This window comes from Nelumbo nucifera, chromosome 2 (genome assembly GCF_055504915.1).
Source record: "Nelumbo nucifera cultivar China Antique chromosome 2, China Antique-T2T, whole genome shotgun sequence".
Classification (NCBI taxonomy): Eukaryota; Viridiplantae; Streptophyta; class Magnoliopsida; order Proteales; family Nelumbonaceae; genus Nelumbo; species Nelumbo nucifera.
In genome coordinates, this window is record NC_142650.1 from 35,477,332 (window position 1) to 35,500,260 (window position 22,929).

At 40.2% G+C, this 22,929-nt stretch overlaps 1 protein-coding gene and 1 pseudogene across 7 annotated transcripts in view; both read left to right on the top strand.

Annotated features, from left to right (window-relative positions):
- Nucleotides 1-602: 602 nt before the first annotated feature.
- The window catches only part of LOC104612326 (RNA-binding (RRM/RBD/RNP motifs) family protein), a 34,260-nt gene continuing 11,933 nt past the window's right edge, over nucleotides 603-22,929 (top strand). For 3 of the 7 annotated variants that reach the window (XR_016082536.1, XM_019200256.2, XM_088898139.1), the window contains exons 1-5: nucleotides 622-763; nucleotides 849-992; nucleotides 3,349-4,897; nucleotides 5,009-5,146; nucleotides 22,719-22,793. Coding sequence is in view for 5 of the 7 variants with exons in the window: in XM_019200256.2 (XP_019055801.2) it covers nucleotides 3,461-4,897; nucleotides 5,009-5,146; nucleotides 22,719-22,793 (1,650 nt within the window). In the remaining 2 variants the exon portion in view is untranslated. Of the gene's footprint in view, nucleotides 764-848; nucleotides 993-3,348; nucleotides 4,898-5,008; nucleotides 5,147-22,718; nucleotides 22,794-22,929 lie in introns of all 7 variants that reach the window. The other 4 variants (XM_010279711.3, XM_019200257.2, XR_016082537.1 and 1 more) reach the window with 4 other exon arrangements.
- Nucleotides 11,473-13,222, top strand: LOC148802097 (C-type lectin receptor-like tyrosine-protein kinase At1g52310; annotated as a pseudogene).

Sequence of the window (22,929 nt, forward strand, 5' to 3'; positions counted from 1 at the left end):
GTTAGAAGATAGAAGGAATTTAGGGTTTAAAGGTTAAACTATATAAAAGTCGGGCCGGGCCGGGCTTTTTTGACAAATCCCGAGCCCGGCTTGAAAAAAATCGAGCTGGGCTTTTAGGCCCAAGGTCAAGCCCGCGAGCTAAAACTGATGCTCAAGCCCGTCTGGAGGCCGGCCCGACCCATGAAGAGGTCTACTTCTTATATGGTTTAGTATTTTTTTTTTATTTTTTTGTTAGATTTCTTATTTTTTCAAAAGAAAGTTAAATATTTTAGTTTTACTTACCAAAGAAATAAAATATCAAAAATGTCAAAAACAACAAAAAAAACCAGTCTGTCTCGGTTCGGCCCACGCCCAAGGTCCGTGAGATGGCACAAACCCCCATGGGCTTGGGTTGTGGGCCATGCCGGGCCGACCCCCCAAATTATCCATGGGAGGGCGGCACGACCCGTTTTACACCTTTGGGAAGGAGGTATTTGCAAAACTTTTTAAAACTTTGGGAGGATTTTATAACTATCAAAATATAATGGAGGTTTATAATATTGTCAGAAAATCCGGAAAGATTTTCTAATTTACAAAAAAAAAGGAAAAACTAAACAGAACCCAATCCCTAATGGTAACGCCATGTTTTGATCAACAGCTGACAACTGCCGCCGCTGCTTCTCTTTCTGGAGGAGGTTACACCGACCATCACCACCACTACCACCACCAACCGCTGTCACCGCTGGTTAAGAAGAACGTGAGAAGAGGTCGAGGAGTTGAAGAGGTATAATCTTCTGTTTTCATTCTTTCGTTTTTTGGTTCATGACAACCCTAAGTTCCTAATCTTTCACTTTACCTTTTGGTGTTAGACTGATCGGTGTGACAACAGGAGAGGAGCTTTAACGTTACTAGTTCTTCAGACCATCATTGCGAACTTGGGACGACCGCTACCCACCGAATGGTAGGACATCCGAGACTGCTACTCCAATCACTGTAATTTTGATTGTAGCCAGGTATAATTTCCTTTATCGTTTTTTTTTTTTAAATTTTTGAAGGGGGGGGATATATAGCATCCCTGCTCAACCATCCGTTTAAGCTCAAAAGTTTTTTTTGGTTGTTCTTCTTCTTTTCTCCAACACAGAAAGAGGGTTTATTCCTCTTGAATCCATGGTTCGCTTCATTTTAATAATTTCTTCTTCTTCTTCTTCTTATTCAAATTTCCTTTATGTTCTTTTTTTTTTACGTGGGAGAAAAAAATATAGCGTTCTTGTTCAATTATCTGTTTGACCTTTTTCGGTTAAATCCAGTTCATCTGGTCGGTTTCATTTTCAACACATTGCTCTGTTGCTATTCTATGTAAATCATTTTACCGTTTCTGTAGCAGGTAGGTCATAGATAAATTCAGGGAATCGAATCAATACGAATTGGGTAACCAATTGTTTAATCGAATTGAAGGATATGAGAATTTATAAACCGGTCTGATTGAATTGAATTAGGATACTGTCAAATATCCGTTTGCAGCCCTAGCTTGGTTTTGGCTTTTGATAATTTTTATACGGACTCAAATAGATAGAATATTTTGTGTACAGATACTTGTATATTTCATTGTACATTTTGTAGAAAGGCATTTGATGGGAATTGGAATGAACTAGGCAGTGTTTTAAAAGCGCAAGGTGCAAAAAAAGTGCAAGGGCCATTTGGTGCCTCAGGTGTGACCGTGTGAGGCAAGACACATGCCTTTCTGAAGCAAGTTGCAAAAATGCAAAAAGTGGTAAAAAATTCAAAAAAAGCCAAATTGAAAAAATGCAAAATATTAAACACAATATTAATTAAAAATATAAACTTAAATTTTAAAATAAATGTTTCAAAAACCTATTATCTCAAATTAAAATATGTAAAGATAACATATAAAACATATTTAAAATGAAAATTTAAAAATAAAATCAAGAGTAACATATAAAACATATTCAAGCATGCAAACTCTTAATCTCTTTGTTGTTTTCCCAATTGGATTGCTTCAAATAGCTAATGTGATGGTAAACATTATGCATTCTTGACTCTACGAGCCGCCTTTGTAGTAAGCCCAAACAAGTCCATTAGGGTCTTAAATTTTTAATCCCTATAAAAAGTTTTTATAACTTTAAGTGTCTTTTGAAAATATCTTTTATTAGGATGAATGAATAACATTTTAGAAAATATGGGGTTTTCGGAGGTTTGGTGAACGAGAGTCCTTGGCCCACCTGCTAAGCATAAAAAACAGAAAAAATGTACAAATTTTCAAAAGGCGTGTGCCTGGGCTGAAGCACAAAATGCACCAGGTGCACTAGGTATGCGCCTTTTGAAAGTGCTGCACCTTGGACCTAGGCAAGGTGCATACTCTAAAATGTGCCTTGGCTGTGTGACTAGGTGCACTTTTTAAATCACTGGAACCAGGGGAAGTCGTTCCATTACCAAAGAAAAGTGGATCTCATGCCACCTCTCTCTCCCTCTCTCACTCACTCTTGTGCATATGCCTATTATCTTTCTCATTTGTGTCCAATTAGTTGCATATCCTTTTTTACTGTTTTTTTAACATTATGTACATGCAAGCATGTGCAAGAATGAAAATAGTCATTCATTATGTGTGTGCAAAGAGGGTAAAGAACAGATGGGTTAGACCAAGAAAAATAGGAAAAAAACTGTGTTTCATTGCACAAACAGCAACAGTAGGGGGGAGCAGATCTCTTGATCCAAAACAAGAGCATGCAGTTGCCATTCTACTGCCTCTTGATGTAAGCAAAAGTTTCATTTTTTTTTTTCAATTAATAACTGTTAAAAACTTTAGTAATTGTGAGGAAAAGATAAATATAAGTTCAAAGCCTATTTATATGGGTAGCCAACCTTGGCTAACCACCACTAAGACTGTCAATTGCAATTTCCCCTTGATGTTATACCCCAAAACATCTTATCTCTTGCGACCCCCTGTTTTGCTAGACCTTAAAAGTGTCTTTTACAAACCTGATTAGTTATTTTACTCAGAATGAGAGCAAAATGATGTTCCACAGATAAAAAGTTTACTTGTAGCACCGAGTAAAGTAGTGTTGAACCAAATGACATAAGAGTCAAACTGGAGGTAAAATGCCCTTTTTCGTTGAAATAGTATTCTAATAAAGATTTGTTTACCATCAAGTTTGATGGTTTCTTTCAAAAAGTAACTTTTCTTGCTTTGGGTTTGTTTTTGTATATGACACCTTCAAATTGTTTCAAATTTACCTACATGGATGCTATTGCCATGGCTTTGTTGAAGGTTGTTGCATCTTTTTTCATGTTCTTGAGCCTAGTTGTTGTTCACATTCGTAGGACCTTTTTGACCTGTTGCTTCCATTGTAGGGTTTGGACGTTGTTGAGACAAATGGATAATAGGCATTACATTTGGGTTAGCTGAATGAGTACTTTCATTCTTTTCAGGAATACTGGATTTTGATGGTTTAGGATTTGTTTGATGCAAAAAATGAGTAGAATCAGTCATCAAAAAGATAAATATGGCTTAGATTATGAGCTTTCCAGAGATAACTGTAATGAAGGAACTGCTGCTCGGACAAGACCTTTTAGCTTTGAGGAGATTATGCTAAGAAGGCAAAACAAGAAACCGACTTCAGATGCCAAAGAGGGAACTGGAGAGCTAGGGAAGCTATCAGTATCAGGAAAAGATAATGTTGAAAGTACTCATTCTGAAGCGGCTGGAGGTTACAAATGGAGTAAGGATGCTATTGCTATGAATGCTTCAGAGGATACTGCCAAGCGAATCTCAAAAAATCAAGAAGGAAATACACCCATAAAGAAAAGTAAGCTCGTTAAAGATAAGGATGATGGGAGTCATGACATAGAAAACAAATTGTCAGCAAGATCCAACAATAATATGGGCAGTAGATCCAAAGGGGACAAGAATGAAAAGCAGAGTCAACTCAAAAGCAGAAGTTATGACCGAATGAGGGATTATTTTGAAGATGAATCTGAGAAGAGGCATTCCAAGAATACAACAGTGAAGGACAAATATTCAGACAGAGATAGAGGAAAATCTGAAAGAGAAACCAAAAGAAAGCAACGGACAGGAGATGATGAGAAGAAAAGGTCAGATATAAATGGGAGTGATGTAAAGAAATATGATTCTGGCAAATGGCATGATTCATCAGAACCTTCAGAAAGAAAGGGCAGGAAAGAGTCATCTCAGTCCCGTTATGATGAAGGCAGGCAGAAACGAAGGAGGTCAAGGAGTCGTGAACATGATAGGGATAGAGACAGGAGGTCTCATTCACTTTCACCCAGGTCACACAAGCGTTCATCTTATCATGGGCAGGAGCATGGGGATTCTTCATTTAATTCTTCCAAGGACAGGCCAAGAAAACAGCATTCTGATGCAGATAGGCATAGGACATCAAACAATGGATATCCAAGTAGCCACCATCGTCGACATGGTGGTTCTACAAGTGGGCTTGGTGGCTATTCACCCCGGAAGCGAAGAACTGAGGCAGCTGCTAAGACTCCTTCGCCAACTGTCAGGTCACCAGAGAGGAAAACTGTTGGATGGGATCTTCCACCTAAGGATACAGACAATGCATCTGCTGGTTCCTTGCTAGTTAATTTTCAGTCTTCAAATCAAACTGTAACAACAAATATAGAACTGCCAAATGTTGTTCAAGCAACATTAAATGTGGCAAGAGCCCTTTCTGGAGTTTCTCCAAATACATTATCAATGACCAAAACTGAATCCATTGACTCAATTCAACTTACACAAGCAACCCGGCCTATGAGAAGACTTTATGTAGAAAATGTACCGGCCTCAGCCTCTGATAAAGCTGTAATTGAATGTGTAAATGGTTTTCTGCTGTCTTCAGGTGTTAACCATATCCAAGGAACTCATCCATGCATAAGTTGTATTGTAAGTGACTGATTTATCCTGTATACACAATGAACTTGGTCAGGATCATGCTTGTCGTTTCTATCTGGCATTTGGCATGCCTATTATCCTTATTACATGTTTCAACTGCAGATAAACAAAGAAAAGGGCCATGCTATTTTGGAATTTCTTACAGCAGAAGATGCCACAGCAGCTCTTTCTTTTGATGGAAGATCTTTCTCAGGCTCTATTCTAAAAATCAGACGCCCCAAAGACTTTGTTGAAGCAGCAGTAAGATTGCTAATTATGTTTGCATCTCTACAATTCTTCTTTGCAGAAGCCTCATTGCTTGTTCTCTTCTTTCATATTTATATTCAATATCTTTGCTCCAGAGAGATAAATATTTTGGGAATGGTGGATATCATCTTAGACTTGTCACAAAATTTTCTTGGATTTTCCAAGTCATGGGTTGATGGATATAATTGTAATATTAGAATTGGTGTTAAATTTTAGATTAAAAATGTATTTGCATTATCTTTTGTGCAACTCAAATGATTTCTGTCTTTCTTTAAGTCCTTAAAACATAAAATCCTTCGTTAGGTGGTAAGTGTTTTTTGATTAACGTAAATATTTGGTTCATAAGATTCTATTATGTCAAATAGAATCTAAGTTTTTAACTTTTGAAAAGATAATTGCTTTCCACTCAGCTTATCTCATCAAAATGCTCTGATTGTTTCCAGGTACAAGTTCTGATGTCTGATAGTGAATGTGAAAAGAAGAAAGTTCCAAGTTTGTGATTCTTGTTAGGGTTCTTCAGTAATAGAATTTATATTCTTTTGACAAGTAATAGAATTTTAGTGATAATGATCAATAATGAAATACACAGAGATTGCTTCCCATTTTTATTAATAATATTAACCCAAAATATGTCCTCATTGAGGTACTACAATCAAAATATAAATATTGTTTAGATCAGTAACTGATTAAAGAAACTTTACTAAGAAAATAGAGTACAAAAAATAAAGAGACTATATTTTTACAGGGGGTTCCATGTGTATTATGTGTTTCATCTGCTAATTATTTATTTATTTTTGACGAGTAACTGAAAAAAAGTTTTATTAAGATCTCAGAAAGATGTAGTTTTACAATCAGCCCATGTCAAAAAGAAAAAATAAAGAAAAATTACAATTGAGCCGAGTACAATTGATTCCTAGTAGATCCCTTGCTTGGCCAGATAACCCATTTGCAGATCTAGGCACACAATTGATCTTTATCTGTGTATTCCTTGCTAGCCATTTGAGCTGCCTTAAATCATTCCTGTACCCCCCACTGTTTTATCAGTATATTTTAGCCATTGTGTTACAACTTTGGAGTCATCTTCTATAATCAACATATTTAGATTCATTCAGCCCTGTATAATCCTGGGATTGCAACTTGAACAAGGCAATGTGTTTCCATCTCTCTAAAAACACCTCCCATTCCTGATGGCTCAGGGTTGCCAAAAGTATTTCCATCAAAGTTTAGTTTAATGTATCCCTCATGCGGTGTCCATTGTTTAGTGGCTCGAGTTTTTCTTGACAAAGGTGCAGGCACAAGGTAGTGATGGTTCCATCTTTATCTGCTAATGATTTATTATTGATGATAGGACTACAGATGGGCTGAATTCAAAGATAGAACAATGGAGGGATACTATAGAATCTGCTAGAATCTACGATAGTGGGCAACAACGTAGTTTAGTCTTTTTTCTTCATTATGCAAGAACACTCCTGTCCTACTTTTTTACAAACAATGACTAATATGTAATTTCTATATGACAATTGTATACCAATGTAACTAAGAAAAAAAATTTATAACATAACTATAAGACCAGGAATGCTATATGTAATAGAGTGTAGCTGAGATGTAGATGCTATGATCAAGGTTCAAAGTATCAACATGATATGCTCTGTATCAGGCGTATCGTATTGTACTGGCAGGGTGCTAATAAGCCTTTTTTAAGGCTAGTCCCAAAATATTATGTTTTATATGTCACGGGGCTAGTCGATGAGGCCCCATGTGGCGCTCGATGGGGTCGAGTAAGCCTACGAATGCAAGCAACAACATACAAAAGGCAACAAGCAGGCACAAGAATTAGACAAAAGGCACTTTGTATTGCATAAATTGGTGGCAAATACAAGCACACAATTTAGTGTCGAGGGGATCTCGTGCTTAACCTTTACATGTTACTGATTCACTCGACTACCTACCTCCCCTCAAAGAGTACGCTAAGCTTTTGGGGGAGTGACATAAAGAAACATGAAAATGGTGAAAAATCATACTACGGAATTACAAGATTGCCATTGGCATTCCCCCCAAACAAAATACATGCAATACCCAACCCAAGACACACTTGGACACTCGGATGCCATGCTGATGGCACTTGATGGCGCAACAATTTGGTCACTTGTGATAGTCTGCCCCACTCAATCCAGTCTTCGTCCTCGAAGACCAACTTCTGCTTGTGGTGTGAGTCTAGTGTTGGTCAAGGAGGATTCTTCAGCTGCTCCACGATCTTCTTTTCTTCCACGCCCATCAGTTGCAGGCGAATGCGGTTTCTGCTGATGCTAATGCTGGTGCTGATGTTGATGTTGGCGCTGGTGTTGGAATGGCTTTGGGGGAGACTTCCCAATCCATTCTGGTGCTGCTGTGAGATGTTAGAGTGGGGGTATTCCTTGCTGGCACGACACTGGCTTCGTTGTTGCTAGTCTCTTGGTACAATTGTAGGGCTGACAGCTGCTTCCCATGTTTTGGAGGGCTGATGTCATTGGGATCATGCATGGAGAATGCTCGTCCAAGATGAGTAAATGGTCAAGGTGTGGCATGAGGGCTGCCTCTGCTTGTGTCAAGAACAACTTGAAAATCATCCAAGGGAACCACAGATAAGTTGACTTTGCCTTTCCATGGTCCCACTTGTAGGTCTACTGCACGTGCCATGCCTTCTACTGCCTTGGCCCCCAAGTTGACGGCCTAGACCCACCTTGTTTGTTTGGTAGTGGTCAAGCCGAGTCACTTTGCCTTCGCAAGCGAGATGAAGTTGTGGGTGGCCCCAGTGTCCACCAATGCTTGGGTCGGCCTTCCGTCGAGGGTGATGTCTACATATTTCAGCCCCTTGTGAGCTTTGGTGGGCCGCTTGGATGTGGCTTCTTTCTTTACCATAGCATTTATCAGTTGGAGGGCACCTACTCTTGGTGCTGGTGTGGGCTTCTCCTCATCACTCCATCATCACTAAGCTTGGCGATGAGGGCATTGATCTTCTTTCGCATTGGATAGTCGCTAGTCCAGTGCTTTTCATTGCAAATGTAACAAGGTGAAGGAGGAGAGGCAGGTTTCCTAGTGTACCAGTGACCTTCATAGCTTTGGGCTCCCTGTGGCTTCTTTCCTTGTTGATAATTGTTAACCTTGTCAGTGTGCCCTGGTTTCTCTTGCGTAGAGGTTGATTGTTGATCTCCCCCACTCAAACTCATGGTACGTGGGCTGGATGGATTTTGGTCTTCTTCATTAGGTGTCCTTATATCAACAAGTTGCTCAGCTACGACCATGGTTGTGGCGAGGTCTTTCACACCATCCATGAAATTGAACAAGAGGTCCTTGTCTGACATGTCGGAGATCTCAAGCGTCAAGGCAGAAAATTCTTTGACGTAGTCATGTAGTGATTCTTGATGCCTAAGGTTCTTCATTCTTCGGCGCGCCAGGTACTCCACATTCTCAGGGTAGAACTAACACTTGATCTCATGCTTGAATCTAGCCCAGGTGTCAATGGTGCGGGTGCCACGTTTAATGTCTTGACAACACCTACGCCACCATAACATGGCAATATCAGTCAAATACATAGCTGTTGTGCGTACCTGGGTTTGGTTGTCAATAATGACAGCGACAGAGAAATATTGTTCCATTTGCCACAGGAAATTGTCAAGCTCCCTAGCATCCCGAGTGCCTAAGTAGGGTGTTGGCTCATGGATCTTGATGTGCATGGGAGCTAGGGTGGCTGAAGTGCTGGTAGAGTTGGCCATCGCCCTTTTTAGGAGAGTCATTTCATCTCTCATCTCATCTAGTTGTAAGGTGGCGTGCATCTCTCTAAAGGCGCCATTGAATCACCCTTCTAGTTCGACCATCGCATTCTCAACAGTCTCCAGGTTGTGGTGTAGTTCATCGATCCGATCTCTGGTTTCACCTACTGTCGCCTCACAACGTAGGATGCGCATGTCCATGCTAGCTATCTGGTTGACTAATTTGTCACGCTTGCTAGATTTAGTTGTGCGGCCCTTCGGGGCTTGTGTCTTGGCAGGTTCATCGAGTGGAGCCTCATCGGTGTTATGGGCTTGGTACAGCCCGTGTAGTATGTCATCGGCGATATCGCGGTTGCTCTTCATTGTGCTGAATAAGGAGCAGTGGACAAGGTCCAATGTGCATGTAGGAGCTCCTGCTATGATACCAATTGTCACGGGGTTAGTGACGAGGCCCCATGTGGTGCTTGATGGGGTCGAGTAAGCCTACGAATGCAAGCAACAACACACAAAAGGCAACAAGAAGGCACAAGAATTAGACAAAAGGCACTTTGTATTGCATAAATTGGTGGCAAGCACAAGCACATAGTTTAGTGTCGAGGGGATCTCGTGCTAAACCTTTACATGCTACTGATTCACTTGACTACCTACCTCCCCTCAAAGAGTACGCTAAGCTTTTGGGGGAGTGACATAAAGAAACATGGAAATGGTGAAAAATCATACTACGGAATTACAAGATTGCCATTGGCATTCCCCCCAAACAAAGTACATGCAATACACCACCCAAGACACACTTGGACACTCAGATGGCATACTGATGGCGTGATGATGGCACTTGATGGCGCGGCAAATTGGTCACTTGGGACACTATCAGGCGTATCGTATTGTATCGGCAGGGTGCCAATAAGCCTTTTTTAAGGCTAGTCCCAAAATCCTCTGTTTTATATGTTAATAATCCATACTTAAACTTACCCCTTAGCCTTATTTTTGAAAAAGAAATTTAAAAAAAGGAAGCTTGCGGTACAAAGTACCAATATACACCCCTTCTGCCATATTGGGGTGTATCGTTACTTTGAACCTTGGCTATGATTGATGAGTGGCAAGACTTGAAAGGACAGAATTAGAAACAAGCATATTATGGAGGACTTAGGAGTAGCTCCAACTGGTGATAAGAGGAGGGAAAGATGACCAAGGTGGTTTTATCATGTCCATTGATGATCAATGATTGCAGCAATGAGGAGAGACTTGGTGCAAGTAGAAAGCTCTAAAGAGGCAAGGGAAAGACAAAAGAAAATGTAGCTGTAGTGGAAAGAAATGAACTAAAGACATAAAAAATTTGACAGAAAACATAGCTCTTGATAGAGCCTAATGTCTGGACAAGATTTGTGTGGTTGATCTAAAAATAATTGGAATTAAGGAATTCTTTAGCTGATCCCAAATAATGATGCTTAACTCGTGAAAATATCAAACTAGGATTATTATTTTGATGTTTGAAACATTTTCTTGAATTGCCTCGATAACCAATAAGGCTTTCTTTTGATTAGTAACAAGAAACTTTCTAGGAAAATCAAGAAGCAGGAAATGGAAATATAAGAAGATGCCAAGTCCTCAAGGACATGATGACAAAACCTAAAAGACCAAACTGTCTAAGAGGAAAGATGGGTTTGGCAAAAGCTGTGGTTTGCCATGTGAAAGTTGCAAATTTATGAACATTGCAGCAGAGATTATTCAAACTGTTAGGGTTTGTTATTTCATGAAAGCTAATCCAACTGAAAATGAGGTTGCAAATTGGGAAAGTAAGCAATGAATACTACTAACCCAGTTGAGGTGAGGAGGCTAGGTGGAGGTTTGTTCCTGTTGTCAAACAAAGAGGAAACTTAGTGTTTTCGGTGACAAACTGTCAATTTTGCATTCATAAAAAAAACTGCCAATTTTGTAGACCAGCATTGAGGAATGGGTGATGGATCCCTCCATTTAGTTCTTTTAAAAAGTTGACCTAAAAGGAACTCTATGGATTTATGTTGCTGGTATCCTGCTCTCTTAAATGGTGGTTTTGCACATTTTGTGCTATTGGAGATGCTTGCAGGATATTTCTCTGTATCGTGATAGGCCCCAATTAACCTTACGTATGCCAGGAAGAGGAAAGGTCAACAATCAGCTAAGGGGGGGAAATAATCGAACAATTAATCACATGAGGGCAATTATAGCTGGAGGGAATAAGGAGAGTCTTGGGGCATTTATAGCTATGCCAGTTATGAAAAAAGAAGAGTTTTTGGGCATTTATAACTAGGCCAGCTGGGCATTTATAGAGGGAGTCAGTTATGCTATCAGAAGAGTATAAGAAGGGGCTTTGGGAATAGGGGGTGGTATGTTTTTTCTTTGAGTAAAGAATATTGTGAGTGTTTGGGAGAGCCGGTGGTCTCTCGAAGAACCGACCAACTGTTAATGTTTTCTGCTGAATGAATACTAGTCTCTTTTGTTGATGTTCGAGTGTGTGAACGCTGCTGTAAGTCTGTGAACTGCGTGTCAAATTTCTGAGTTATATCAGTGGTATCAGCCCATCTTTCCTCGGCCATGGTGACAGTTAAGGAAGTGGCTTCGCAGGTGGAGGGATTTGAAGAACGCTTGTCTTCTCTGCATTCTGATTTTCATCTGGAGATGGATGGCTTACGTAATGATTTTCAGCGTCTCGATCCGAATAAGGTAGCAGCTGGACTTTCGAAGATCTCGTCTCTGGAGAGCTCGGTCCGATCTCTGGAGAGAGGCGTTCAAGATCTGGTAAGACGTTTTGATCTGTTGCTTCATCAATAGGTCTCTTCTTCTCCTTTGTCTACAACTGACATTGCTCCCCCTTTAGTCGCATCGAGTTGTGCGGCTGACAAAGGGAAGAGTGCAGCTTTCTTGACGTCTTCTTCAATATCAGTCCTGGAACATACTTCTGATTCACTTCCTTGGAAGTTGGAGTTATCTATCTTTGATGGGGAAAATCCAGACGGCTGGCTTTTTCGCGCGGAGCGCTATTTTGAGATTAATGGCTTGTTTCCGGCAGAGTGTCTGCGAGCTGCAGTTGTCTGTTTAGAGGGCGATGCATTGGCGTGGTATTACTTGGAAGATGGTTGGCGACCTTTTCGTGGTTGGACAAAATTCAAAGAGCTCCTCCTTGAACGTTTTCGATCGACTCAGGAGGGTAATTTACAGGAGCAACTCTTCTCGTTAAATCAGTCTTCTACTGTTAAGGAATATCGTCGCCAATTCGAGGTGCTCTCTGCTCCCCTACGAGACCTGCCGGTAATTAGTCCGAATAAGAGCAAGTGTTTTGGGCTGATAGAAAACTCCAATTATTGGGATGTATCAGAGTCTCGATGTAGGGATTATAATGGGCACTTGGCAACACTGACATCAGCCAAGGAACTAAGTTTTGCTGGAAAACTCTGCACTAATACAACAAGAGGATGATGGGTTGGAGGAAGAGGCTTCAATTCTACAGGTGGTTTTAGTTGGAAGTGGTTTGACAATGCAACACATTGGAATGAGTCCATCTCCCTGGGGCACCATTTCACTCCAATGGCTCCGATTCATCATGCAAAGGCATTAATCTAATCAATACCTGTACATCGGTGACTAATGGCCAGCCAACCCTTGTGGGTGAGAGATGCAACAACTCTCATGAGTTCATCTGTATGCTTGATATAGAGAACAAATGCTACCACCTGCGCCGCCACAAGGAGTATCTTATCATCCTTGCAACTGTTAGTGGGATGATCCTTTGCACAACTTTGGCTGTTGTAATTTGATTGCTTGCATACAGGAGGAGCATGAGGCGCAGAAGGTCTCGCAGAGCATCTAATCCATCGACATTTGCATCAGTTACCCCATCATGGAAAGTCTTTAGCAATGAGGAACTGAGGCCAATTACAAAGAATTTCAGTGAAGGTAACCGTCTTGTTGGAAATGCCAAGACTGGTGGCACATATAGTGTGGGCTTTTACCTGATGGAACAAGGGTAGCAGTCAAGAGATTGAAAAGGTCTACCTTTCAAAGAAAGAAGGAATTTTATTCAGAGATTGGAAGAGTTGCAAAGCTCCATTATCTTGCTGCCGTGCGCGGTGTGCGTCCATCCACTATGCCTGGAGTTACTGGTTGGAAGTGCTTATTCATTGGTAGGACCTCTGATTTTGAAGATTCTTGGGAGTCTTTTTCGAGACTAGTTTCCTCATTTTAACCTTGAGGACAAGGTTAGACTTTGGGCGGCGGGTAATGATAGGCTTCAATTAACCTTACGTATGCCAGGAAGAAGAAAGGTCAACAATCAGCTAAGGGGGGGAAATAATTGAACAATTAATCACATGAGGGCAATTATAGCTGGAGGGAATAAGGAGAGTCTTGGGGCATTTATAGCTATGGCAGTTATGAAAAAAGAAGAGTTTTTGGGAGAGCCGGCGGTCTCTCGAAGAATCGACCAACTGTTAATGTTTTCTGCTGAATGAATACTAGTATCTTTTGTTGATGTTAGAGTGTGTGAACGCTGCTGTAAGTCTGTGAATTGCGTGTCAAATTTCTGGGTCATATCATATTGATACCTGCTGTAATTCTCAGCATCGATTACAGGTTGCGACTTGCAAGGATCCTCATGGAAGCTATCAATCTTTCCCTCATCCCATCCTTCATTGTGCTTAGTTTTTCTTGTGAAATATATGAAAGTAGGGTGACAATTGAAGTCAATTTGTTGTGGAGAGACATGCGGTTGATGGTGGAACAAAAGTGGGGGGAATTGTGTATGGAAGATTTTCTTGATAAAGGAAGGATTGTAATCTTAAAAGTGGGGGTAGTTGGTAGAGATGATGAGTGGGTATTGGTGATTACCCAATATCTATAATGAGAATGGAATGCAAATCCATCAAACAGAGAATACCCAGTATTTGAAATGAGCAGTTCCCATAACAAATTTGGCTTTCCATTAATGGTTTTGTTTTAGTTTGCGTTAAGTCTTTATACCCAATAGCCATCTCCATGATGGCGATCTGGAGAAAGGAAGTGAAAATTGAAGCCAAAAGTTTCTGTTTCGAAAAAGGTAGATATGAGGGTAAGGAATGGTTAAAGATCAAAGAAGAAAATAGAGCCACCATTTTTGTGGTCTAGAAAGTGATTATATGGCTGAAGGGTTTATTGGATGGGACGATTCTCTCTGTTAAAAAATTAGGCTAGAAGAGCGAAGTAACAGTAGATGGGAAGAGTTATGAAGTTGAGTTGAGAAGAAATACAAAGGGTTGGTTTGTAGTGATTATGAAAGTTGGTGATGACAATAGAAAACACATGGTGCGTGTGCCAGAGGGTAGAGAGAGTAGGATGGAGAATGTTCACAGAGGCCCTACATGAATTTCTACAAGTGTAGATAGAAGACAAATCTCAAATCTTCGCGGTGGCTTAGAAATTCGTGCTAAGCAGAGCTACAGAGATAACTCGAAGGAAGAAGAACAAAGCTTTAAAGGACCTCAAGCCATAGTTTGCAATGACTCTAGAAGTTGAAGATTGCTCTTAGATGTAGCGGAAGGAGAATGGGAGAAGAACTTGATTCTGACTGTAGCCAAAAGAGTCCAAGATTGGGAGAATGTTGTAGGGGCGGTTGCAAAGAGATTTAATATAAAAGGTACCGCTAAAGTTAGACCTTTTGATGACTCAAAGGCTTTGTTATATGGAGCTGGCGAAGAAGTAGTGATCCCAAGTGCTGAGATGGTGGAAACTTCAGTTGGAAGAGTAAGGGTAGAGAACTGGTTTGCGTCTTGTAACCAGAATAACATCTTAGAATGTTCTCTCGAGGTCCAGCTGGTAGGGCTTCCCTTCAACTATTGGAATGAGGAAACTCTGGTAAAATTGATCCAAGTTTTAGGCGGTTTGCTGACAACCTTTAATCTCCAAGATCTTCATGCAACAAGAGTGAGGGTCGAGGGTCTGAAGCTCGAAGAAGTTCCTCGATGTGTAGATGCTCATTAATGGTTGCTGGCTTAAGGTTTGGGTTTTGTTGGAAGGTGAAACGACTCTATGGATGAAAGGTTCTAAGGGAGATCTTCATGCAACAAGAGTAAGGGTCGAGGGTCTGAAAGCTCGAAGAAGTTTCTAGATGCGTAGAGATGCTCATTAATGGTTGCTGGCTTAAGGTTTGGGTTTTGTTGGAAGGTGAAACGACTCTATGGGTGAAAGGTTCTAAGGAAGATGTTGACATCCTTGAAGGTTGCGTTACATGTGGAAAAAAGAGTTCGTGCCAAAAGGTCTTGAATAATGTCTAGATGTCGAATGAAGATGAAGAGACTCCATGCGGGTTAGTCGGTAAGTCTTTGGATAAGAATGTCAATAACTCAAATATTTTGGAAAGTGGAGATCAAAGTGTTACGCGGAGATCATTAAGGGTGGAGCCACGTCAGCTAACCCTTTGTGTCCACAAGGCCCTTTAAACCAGGGAGGATCCGAACTAGGTCTTTTTTTTTTGAGGGTGAAGCGGAGTTGTTTCTTGGAGAAGATTATAGGCACTTGTCTCGAAAGGAAAGATCTTCGAGGGGATCGCAAAGGCAAAGGGGATTTAAATCCTCTTATTCAACTCAAGGCAAGGTCCCTGGTGATTCGGAGATTGAGGTTGTAGAAGTGTCTCCACAAGGGCCAGAGGGTGACGACAAGTTTGGTGAGGTAAATCAGCCTTTGAATTTTTCAATTAAGAAATCTGGCCTGGAATTTTTGACTGGTATTAAAGATGTGAAGAAAGATTTGCAAATTCGTAGGAAGGAAGTTCTGTCTACACATAGCAAAGAAAATGAGAGGAAGCATCTGAGGCCCAAAAAATCTGACTTGAAAAGAAAGGGAGGGATGAGAAGAATTATCTTGTTTGAGATTAGAAAAAGAGAGGAGAGGTGGGTCTAGGTGATTCCTAGGTTTGACAAATGCGATAAGAAAAGGTTTGTCTTTGACATTGTAGAGACTCTTATCAACAGTCCTCTCTTGTCAGTGTTTGGTGATGCCGGATGCTTCTCTGAGGTCAGGAGGGGTTCCAACGAGAATTGTGTTCCCTATGAGTCTGAGATCTTAAGTTTGATGTCCTCAGAGGATAGGTATGACTTGGAATGTCCAGATTCTTCACATGCAGAAGAGACAACTCCTGTTGGAGAATTTGGAAAGGGGGGGGGGGGGAACTACTAGGAAAGAGATTGCCAGTATCGTTGCTGAGTCAGAAACCGAAGGCAATGATGGAGGAAAGGAAGACTTAGCTGTTGATGATTCTTCCGGTGGACAGGCTGAAAGTCAGGATGAAGATGGCTTATTTTATCTGGAGGTTGAGATTGGAAGGCTAGGTGTAGATCTGGGTCGAAGGAGCAAAATGGAAGAGAAGGAAGATCAGAATGGTGGGATAATTAACAAGAAATCGCGCAATTTGAGAACTCACAATATGGTTCATGTGATAAAGGTTTTTTCTAGACTTAAACTCGGCTTGGCAGGGGCAGGACCTACTAAGAAATATAGATGGGTGTACAGAAGGAAAAGAGTGAGGGTTAATGGGACACCTGGTACTGATCATAGGGGGGCAACAGTGCAAAATCAACCACTGACCCCCCTTTCGTGAAGGAACAACATGCCAATAAGGTTATTAATGCTGAATCGGAATCTGGTGCAATGCAGCTATTACAGGAGAATGAAAGTGCTGATAAAGCTACAGGTAAGGTGACTATCAAAAAATTAGTTGATAGGGAGGTCACAATTGGGAAAAGCTTGGGTTTATGTTTCTAGGGTGGTGAGGATTTTGCTAGGTGGGCTTTTGAAGAATTTGAAAGAAAAAAAGAGGAAGAGAAATTGAAGACCAAAGCACAGTTGAAAGGGAGCAAGGTCTGGGACGATGAGTTCACAAATCAAGAGGATGAGTTTACAGATGAAGACTGATGTTGGCAACTAGATCGGTTCTGCTTTTGTTTAGAGTTGGGTGGTGGTTCTGCTTTTGTTTATGGAGTCTGTTTGGGTTTTATTTTGCTTGTTAGTGCAGTTTTCTTAGGCCTGTTTGGATTTCCCATGGATGTTTTTTGCTCTAGGTGATGCCTTATCACCTTCTGCTGTAATCTTTTTTTCTCTTTAATAAATTTTCTTTTGATTCTTCAAAAAAACTGGCAGAGGTAACCATAAGCTCCAATTAAAGTCAAGGTTGCAAGACAGTTCCATGCAGGTCTCAAGGTACAGGATTGGAAAATCTGGGGTGATTATCGTTTCTACCCACTTTTTTTTGGCAGACTATATGCCTTAACAACTTACAAAAACAAGATTTGTGCACATCACAACCTTGGGATTTTGGTTTGGGTAAATTACAAAGAGAACCCCCTGTACTATGGGGTCAGTGACAATTACCCCCCTCAACTTTCATTTGCAACAAATACCACCTCTATTAGAGTTCTGTCAGTTAATTTCAAAAAAGATTCTCATTCAGTTGTGTAAATTTTTTCAAATCCCCAAATGACCTTTTCTTATTTATTTGAATGATTTATGATTTGATTAGTTTTCTAAATATAATATTGAAATCATCTCGGATGCTCTAATAGGTCCTTGCAGATTTCTTTCTGGATTCAATATTCAGATGAAATAGTAGAGTTTTTTTTTTATGGATATAAATTTAAGGTTTCATTTGGTTTTTCTTGATTTATTGGAGAAAGGAGTGGATAATTTTTATATTTTAAGATGAAGAAAGATGTTCATGTCAGTTAAATGAATTTAGAATTTAAAGAAACTTGTTTTTCTATGTCAGTGAAATGATCCTTGTTATTTTAGCTGGTTTCATTTGGAGAAAATGGGGATATTTTTGGGTCAATTAGGGTTTAAGAGAAAAGAGCAAGAAAAAGAAAATAAGGAAAGTTCAGGTGGGTATTTTGGTAGTTTTAGCACATTCAGTCACCTCACTTAATGGCTAGTGGGGTACTGGGGTATTTGTTGCAAAGTTAAACTTCAGGGGGGACTTTGTCACAAATGAAACTTCAGGGGGTTAATTATCACTGGCCCTATAGTACAGGGGGTCTTTTTTGATATCTTTTGAAGGGGCTACACAACGGGGGGAGGGGGGGGTAGCCCATCCCCCAACCCAGGTGCAGGCAGGATTTGACTCCAAGTCTCCGCTATGGCCAGCAGGAGATCTTACCAACCAACTGGTTGGCACCTTGCAGGGGGTCTTTGTAATTTATCCTTTTGGTTTTGGAGGGGGTCTTAGGGATGTTGATGGTGAAGAGGTCATCCATTTAATTGATCTACTCAAACAAGTCTGCCTTCTCCTTGAGGCCCAAGACAAGAAGGTATGGTCAATTGAGTGATTGACCTTGGGCCATTTTTCTTGCAAATCTTTCTTTAATGCCCTAATTAGTCCATTTATCTCTTTTCTCATGCATGGAGTTTCAGGTGGACTCACTCCACCATTTTTTTTTATAGATGGTAAAAAGTCTTGTATTGCTGCAAAATAGAGCAAGGTGCCCTCAGAAAATTTACAAATTGCTATATATGTATGATATGTAAGTATTGTATGTACAAAAAGCAGATCATATCTCAACAAACAAATAATAGAGATCCAGTCATCCTTAAAATCACCAAGATCTACTCCAAGAAGATGGTGTAATGCTCTATCCCAGTGAATGAGTGTCCATTCAATTTTAGAAATCATCTCCTCCGCGGAACTTTTCCCCTGAAAAACCCTGCTGTTCTGCTCCCTCCAAAGACTCCATCATACAACAAAAGGCAACTGATCCCAAAGGAATTTCCCCTTAACAGAAAATCTCGACACCCTCCAGGAAGATAGTAAACCTGCAATGTTTTGAGGGACTATCAATTGTCTTTGGAAAAGCTTTAGAAAGTAGCTCCAAATTGCATGGGTGAAAGGACAATGGATGAGCAGATGGCTGGCTGACTCAGGTGTCACACCACAAAGGCTGCACAAGGAGTTAGCATCCTTTCCCTTCTTCTAGCAGACCCACAGTATGAATTCTGTCTGCAAGAATTTTTGACAACAAGGCCAAAGACGAAAACACAATCATAGAAAATTGCATGGGTAAAACTACTCATTGAGTGGCGATGGGAAAAGAGCTTGAGGGCCTTCCATGGATGATGTTGTAAGAGGTTGGGCATGAATGGTAAGGTGTGTCCATGAACAAAACCACATCAACACCATTTGGACAGCCTAGGAGATGGCTTGAACCTAAATTGTGATGGGTCTTGCAATCTGGGACATTAAGGAATAGGGAGTGCAGTTAGAGATCATCATGGAGATGTTGTCATGAGTTTCACTGGATTGGAAATTCTTTGAGAGCTGAGATTCTTGTACTTCTTCAAGGCCTAAAACTAGTTGATTCTTTAGGATGGTTGAACCTGATTCTGGAAGGGGATTGCAAGGAAATGCTCAACTGTATGGAGGAGAATGAGGGCCCATGGGTTCTCCAACAGTTGATTAGATAAGCATTATCTTTGGCATCCAAGTTGAACTGCTTGGTCAAATGGATGCCTAGATTAACTAATATCTTAGTTGATGCCCTTGAAAGAAATGGAGTAACCAGGGGCCAACCGGCCAACTTTGTTGGGGAATACCAGAGCCGCGTATTGATCTAAATCCAATGTATTGTATTTTTGAAATAATCGTTGTTAGCAACAGAGAACTGATTGTAATGTCTTTCTCTCTATCCTATCTGGAGATTGAGATGTTTTCTTCTATCTTTTTGATAAGTAATAGAGAAATTTCATTTTATTTCATTAATGAAATTTAAGGTTAACAACAAAAGAAGGAATTAGGTTTCAAATCAATAAAAGATTGTTGAAGTTGGGGGTTGTGTTGCAGGTGTTCCTCTGTATGAACTATGAAGTGAATACACAAATGGAGGTAGGGTCTCAGCTGGAGCCTGATTCTTGACATCTGGTTAGTGATAATGAACTGGGGGGTGCTGTTTGTAGAGATTGGGACAATGCTTGGTTGCTTGGATCAGATTAGGCAGATTCAAATGGAGATCAGTGCAGTCTGATATTGGAGTAGGTGTATGATCATGTGAACTGGAATTTCTTGTATTGTATTTTAAGGAGAATGAACTTTGAGCAGAAGTGGAGAAACTTGATAAAAGTGTGAATGGAAGTAAGTTCCTTTAGACATTTCCAGAGTTCAAGGGGCATCAAGCAGGGTGATCCTTTGTCATCCATGCTGTTCATTTGTCTAGCCGAAGCTCTAAGCAGAATGGTGAAAAGGGCATGCACAGGGGGTTTGTTTGAAGGTTTCAAGGTGGGTGGAGCAGTCTTAGAGGTGCCATGATTGCAGTTTGCAGATGATAGTAATGATACTTCATTTTTACTTTTATTTTTAATTTTTTTTGCGATGCTTCTCTTAAGTAGTTCTGGAACATCAAAGCTGTTTTGAGATGGTATGAAGTGGTTATGGGGTTAAAAATAAACATGAAATGTGAGGTAATGCCAGTAGGGGAAGTGGAAGATTTGGAAGAATGGGCCGATGAGTGGGGGTGAAAGGTTGGCAAATTACCTACTAAATATTAGGGTATGCCTTTGGGGGACAATTGTAAGTCAAATTCCATTTGGTAGGATGGAAGGAAGTGTGTAAAGCAAAGAATGCGGGGTGGAGTGGGGATAAGGAAGTTAAAGGAGATGAGTGTTGTTCTTGTGGGCAAGTGAATGTGGAGGTTCAGTGATTAGCCTGGGTGTTTGTGCAGAGAGGTAGTAGTTGCCAAATATGGCTTTAGTAGTAGTGAGTGGGATGTAGGGGTGGCAAGTTCATCCTATGGGTGTTCACTGTGGAATGGAATTCAGAAAGTTTACTTGCATTTCATTAGGGGAGTAAAATATGAAGTAGGGAATGGTCAGAGAGTTCTTTGATGATCTTTGGAGAAATTTTGGCTGCAAAACCTTCCTTGGTTAATAACAAGCTTGTAGCAGATTGGAAGCTCCCTGAAGAAGACTATCAAACTAAACTTTGATGATAGCAGCCTTGGTAATCTTGGGCCTTCTGGTATTGGAGGAGTCTTTAGGAATGCAGAGGGTCAGATTGTTGCCTTGTTCTCTGGTCCAATTGGAATGGGGAATGTGGTTATTGCAGAGGTTCAAGCAGTTCTACAGGGAGCACAGATTGCTAAGGAGCTGAACTTTGGGAGATTGCTGATTGAAGGTGATTCTAAACTGGTGGTTGGATGGTTGAAGGAGCTGGAGACAGTAGCTTAATCCTTTTGGGGGGGTGATGAGAAGATTCAAATGTCTAACTTCCAACATTTTAGTGAGAATTCAGTGGGAGAGGAGATCAGCTAATGAACTGGCAGACTTTCTGGCAAAGCAAGGGGTGCATAGGGATCACTTATTCTGGGCTCAATTGTAAACTTGTTTTGCCTTTGAGGCTGCAACTCGTGCCTCTATATCGATATTTTATGCTGTATCCTATAATAGTTCTGACTTAGTCTTTAATAAAATACTTTTCATTACTCATTTAAAAAAAAAAGATTTTTACCCAGATCTGTTTGATATTGCTGCAAATAAAGAATTAAAGACGCAATGGTGGCTGATTGTATGGTGGAATAGAATGTTTCTATAATTTGGAATCCCCAGTTTCGAAGGAATCTGAACTGTTTGGAAGTGACACTTAATGTGAATCTGAACTTAAGGGGTAACAGGCAAAGGGAGGAGAGGAAGGTGTGGTTACTTGAAAAGGGGGGGTGGGATTTTACTGTTAAATCTTTTTACAGCAGGTTGACAAAGGAAGAGGTCAGAAATTTTCCAAAGCTTAAGGATGTGGTACAAGAATGTCCCATGGCCCATCCAAAATGTCTTTCTTTGTGTGGACTGCAGCAATAGATAAAATTTTAACAACAGAGAACTTAATCAGAAGAGTCATAGAGGTGGATGATACTGATTGTGTCCTATGCTGCAGGTGCATGGAAACAATAGATCACTTGTTAGTGCATTGCAGTTTTGCCTACAGGGTCTGGGTAAGTATGTTGAATCTGTTTGAGGTGGAGTTGTGTTTTCCAGGTGATGTTAAGAGCCTCCTTGGTGCTTGGTTGAGCAAAGGGGATAAGGTCGCTTGGGGATCATCTTTGTACAGGGATCACCTTTTGTAATTTTATCCTTTTCATTAATGAAATACTTTAGTGTTTTCCTTAAAATGGAGATCAATGGTAATGCAAATAGATTAATGCGACCAAGAGTGGGGGGCTCCTTTTCATATAGTGGGAGTTTGATGCGGAAGCATGTTTAATCATGGATTGGTATCAGTACTGATATTCTTTCTAAGGTTGCTATATCTTGTAACCTCTACTTTTCTTACTTTCTAAATGCAATTATTATTAACTTTCCAAAAAAAAAAGAATGTCTTCGATGAGGTAGGTCATATTCCTTCATCAGGCTGGTTTTTATTGATATCTGTGACGAGTGGAATCCACACTCTTCCTCAGTTCACATTTTTTTTATTCCTGTTCCAATTTTTAATTTAGATATTCATGCATATACTGATATAATGTGTACTTATTTGAGTATTATTTCTATATTTCTTTTCATATATCATTATATTTCTTTTCTACATCAAAAGTTCACTTATGGATTGCAGGCCTTCAGTGTTCAATGCCAAATTATTGATAGATTGTTTGGTTTTTGCTTTTTCGTCATTTTTTTTTCCATTGTGTTGATTGTTTGCTTTTATTGCCTTTGTTTTTGTCATGTCACAGAAGCAAGTTTGGTTCAGATAGCATTCATTTTCAACTAGTACTTTTTGGTTTCTGAGGTGAATTGTGGTTATTATTCATGTAGCAGGTTTTCAGACAGTTGCTATTTTCATGCAGACTGGAGTCCCACAGAAACCAGTGGCCACCTCAGCTGATGCCATATCTGACATTGTAAATGATTCCCCACACAAGGTATGAAACAACATTCTGTAAGTATGCCAATGTTCATAGCATATCTAAACTGTTAAGTAGGCTCAAAACTAAATGCTTTTGTCATCTTTCTTGCTTCTACCTCCCAAAAGAAAGAACCAAAAATAAAGGAGTTTCC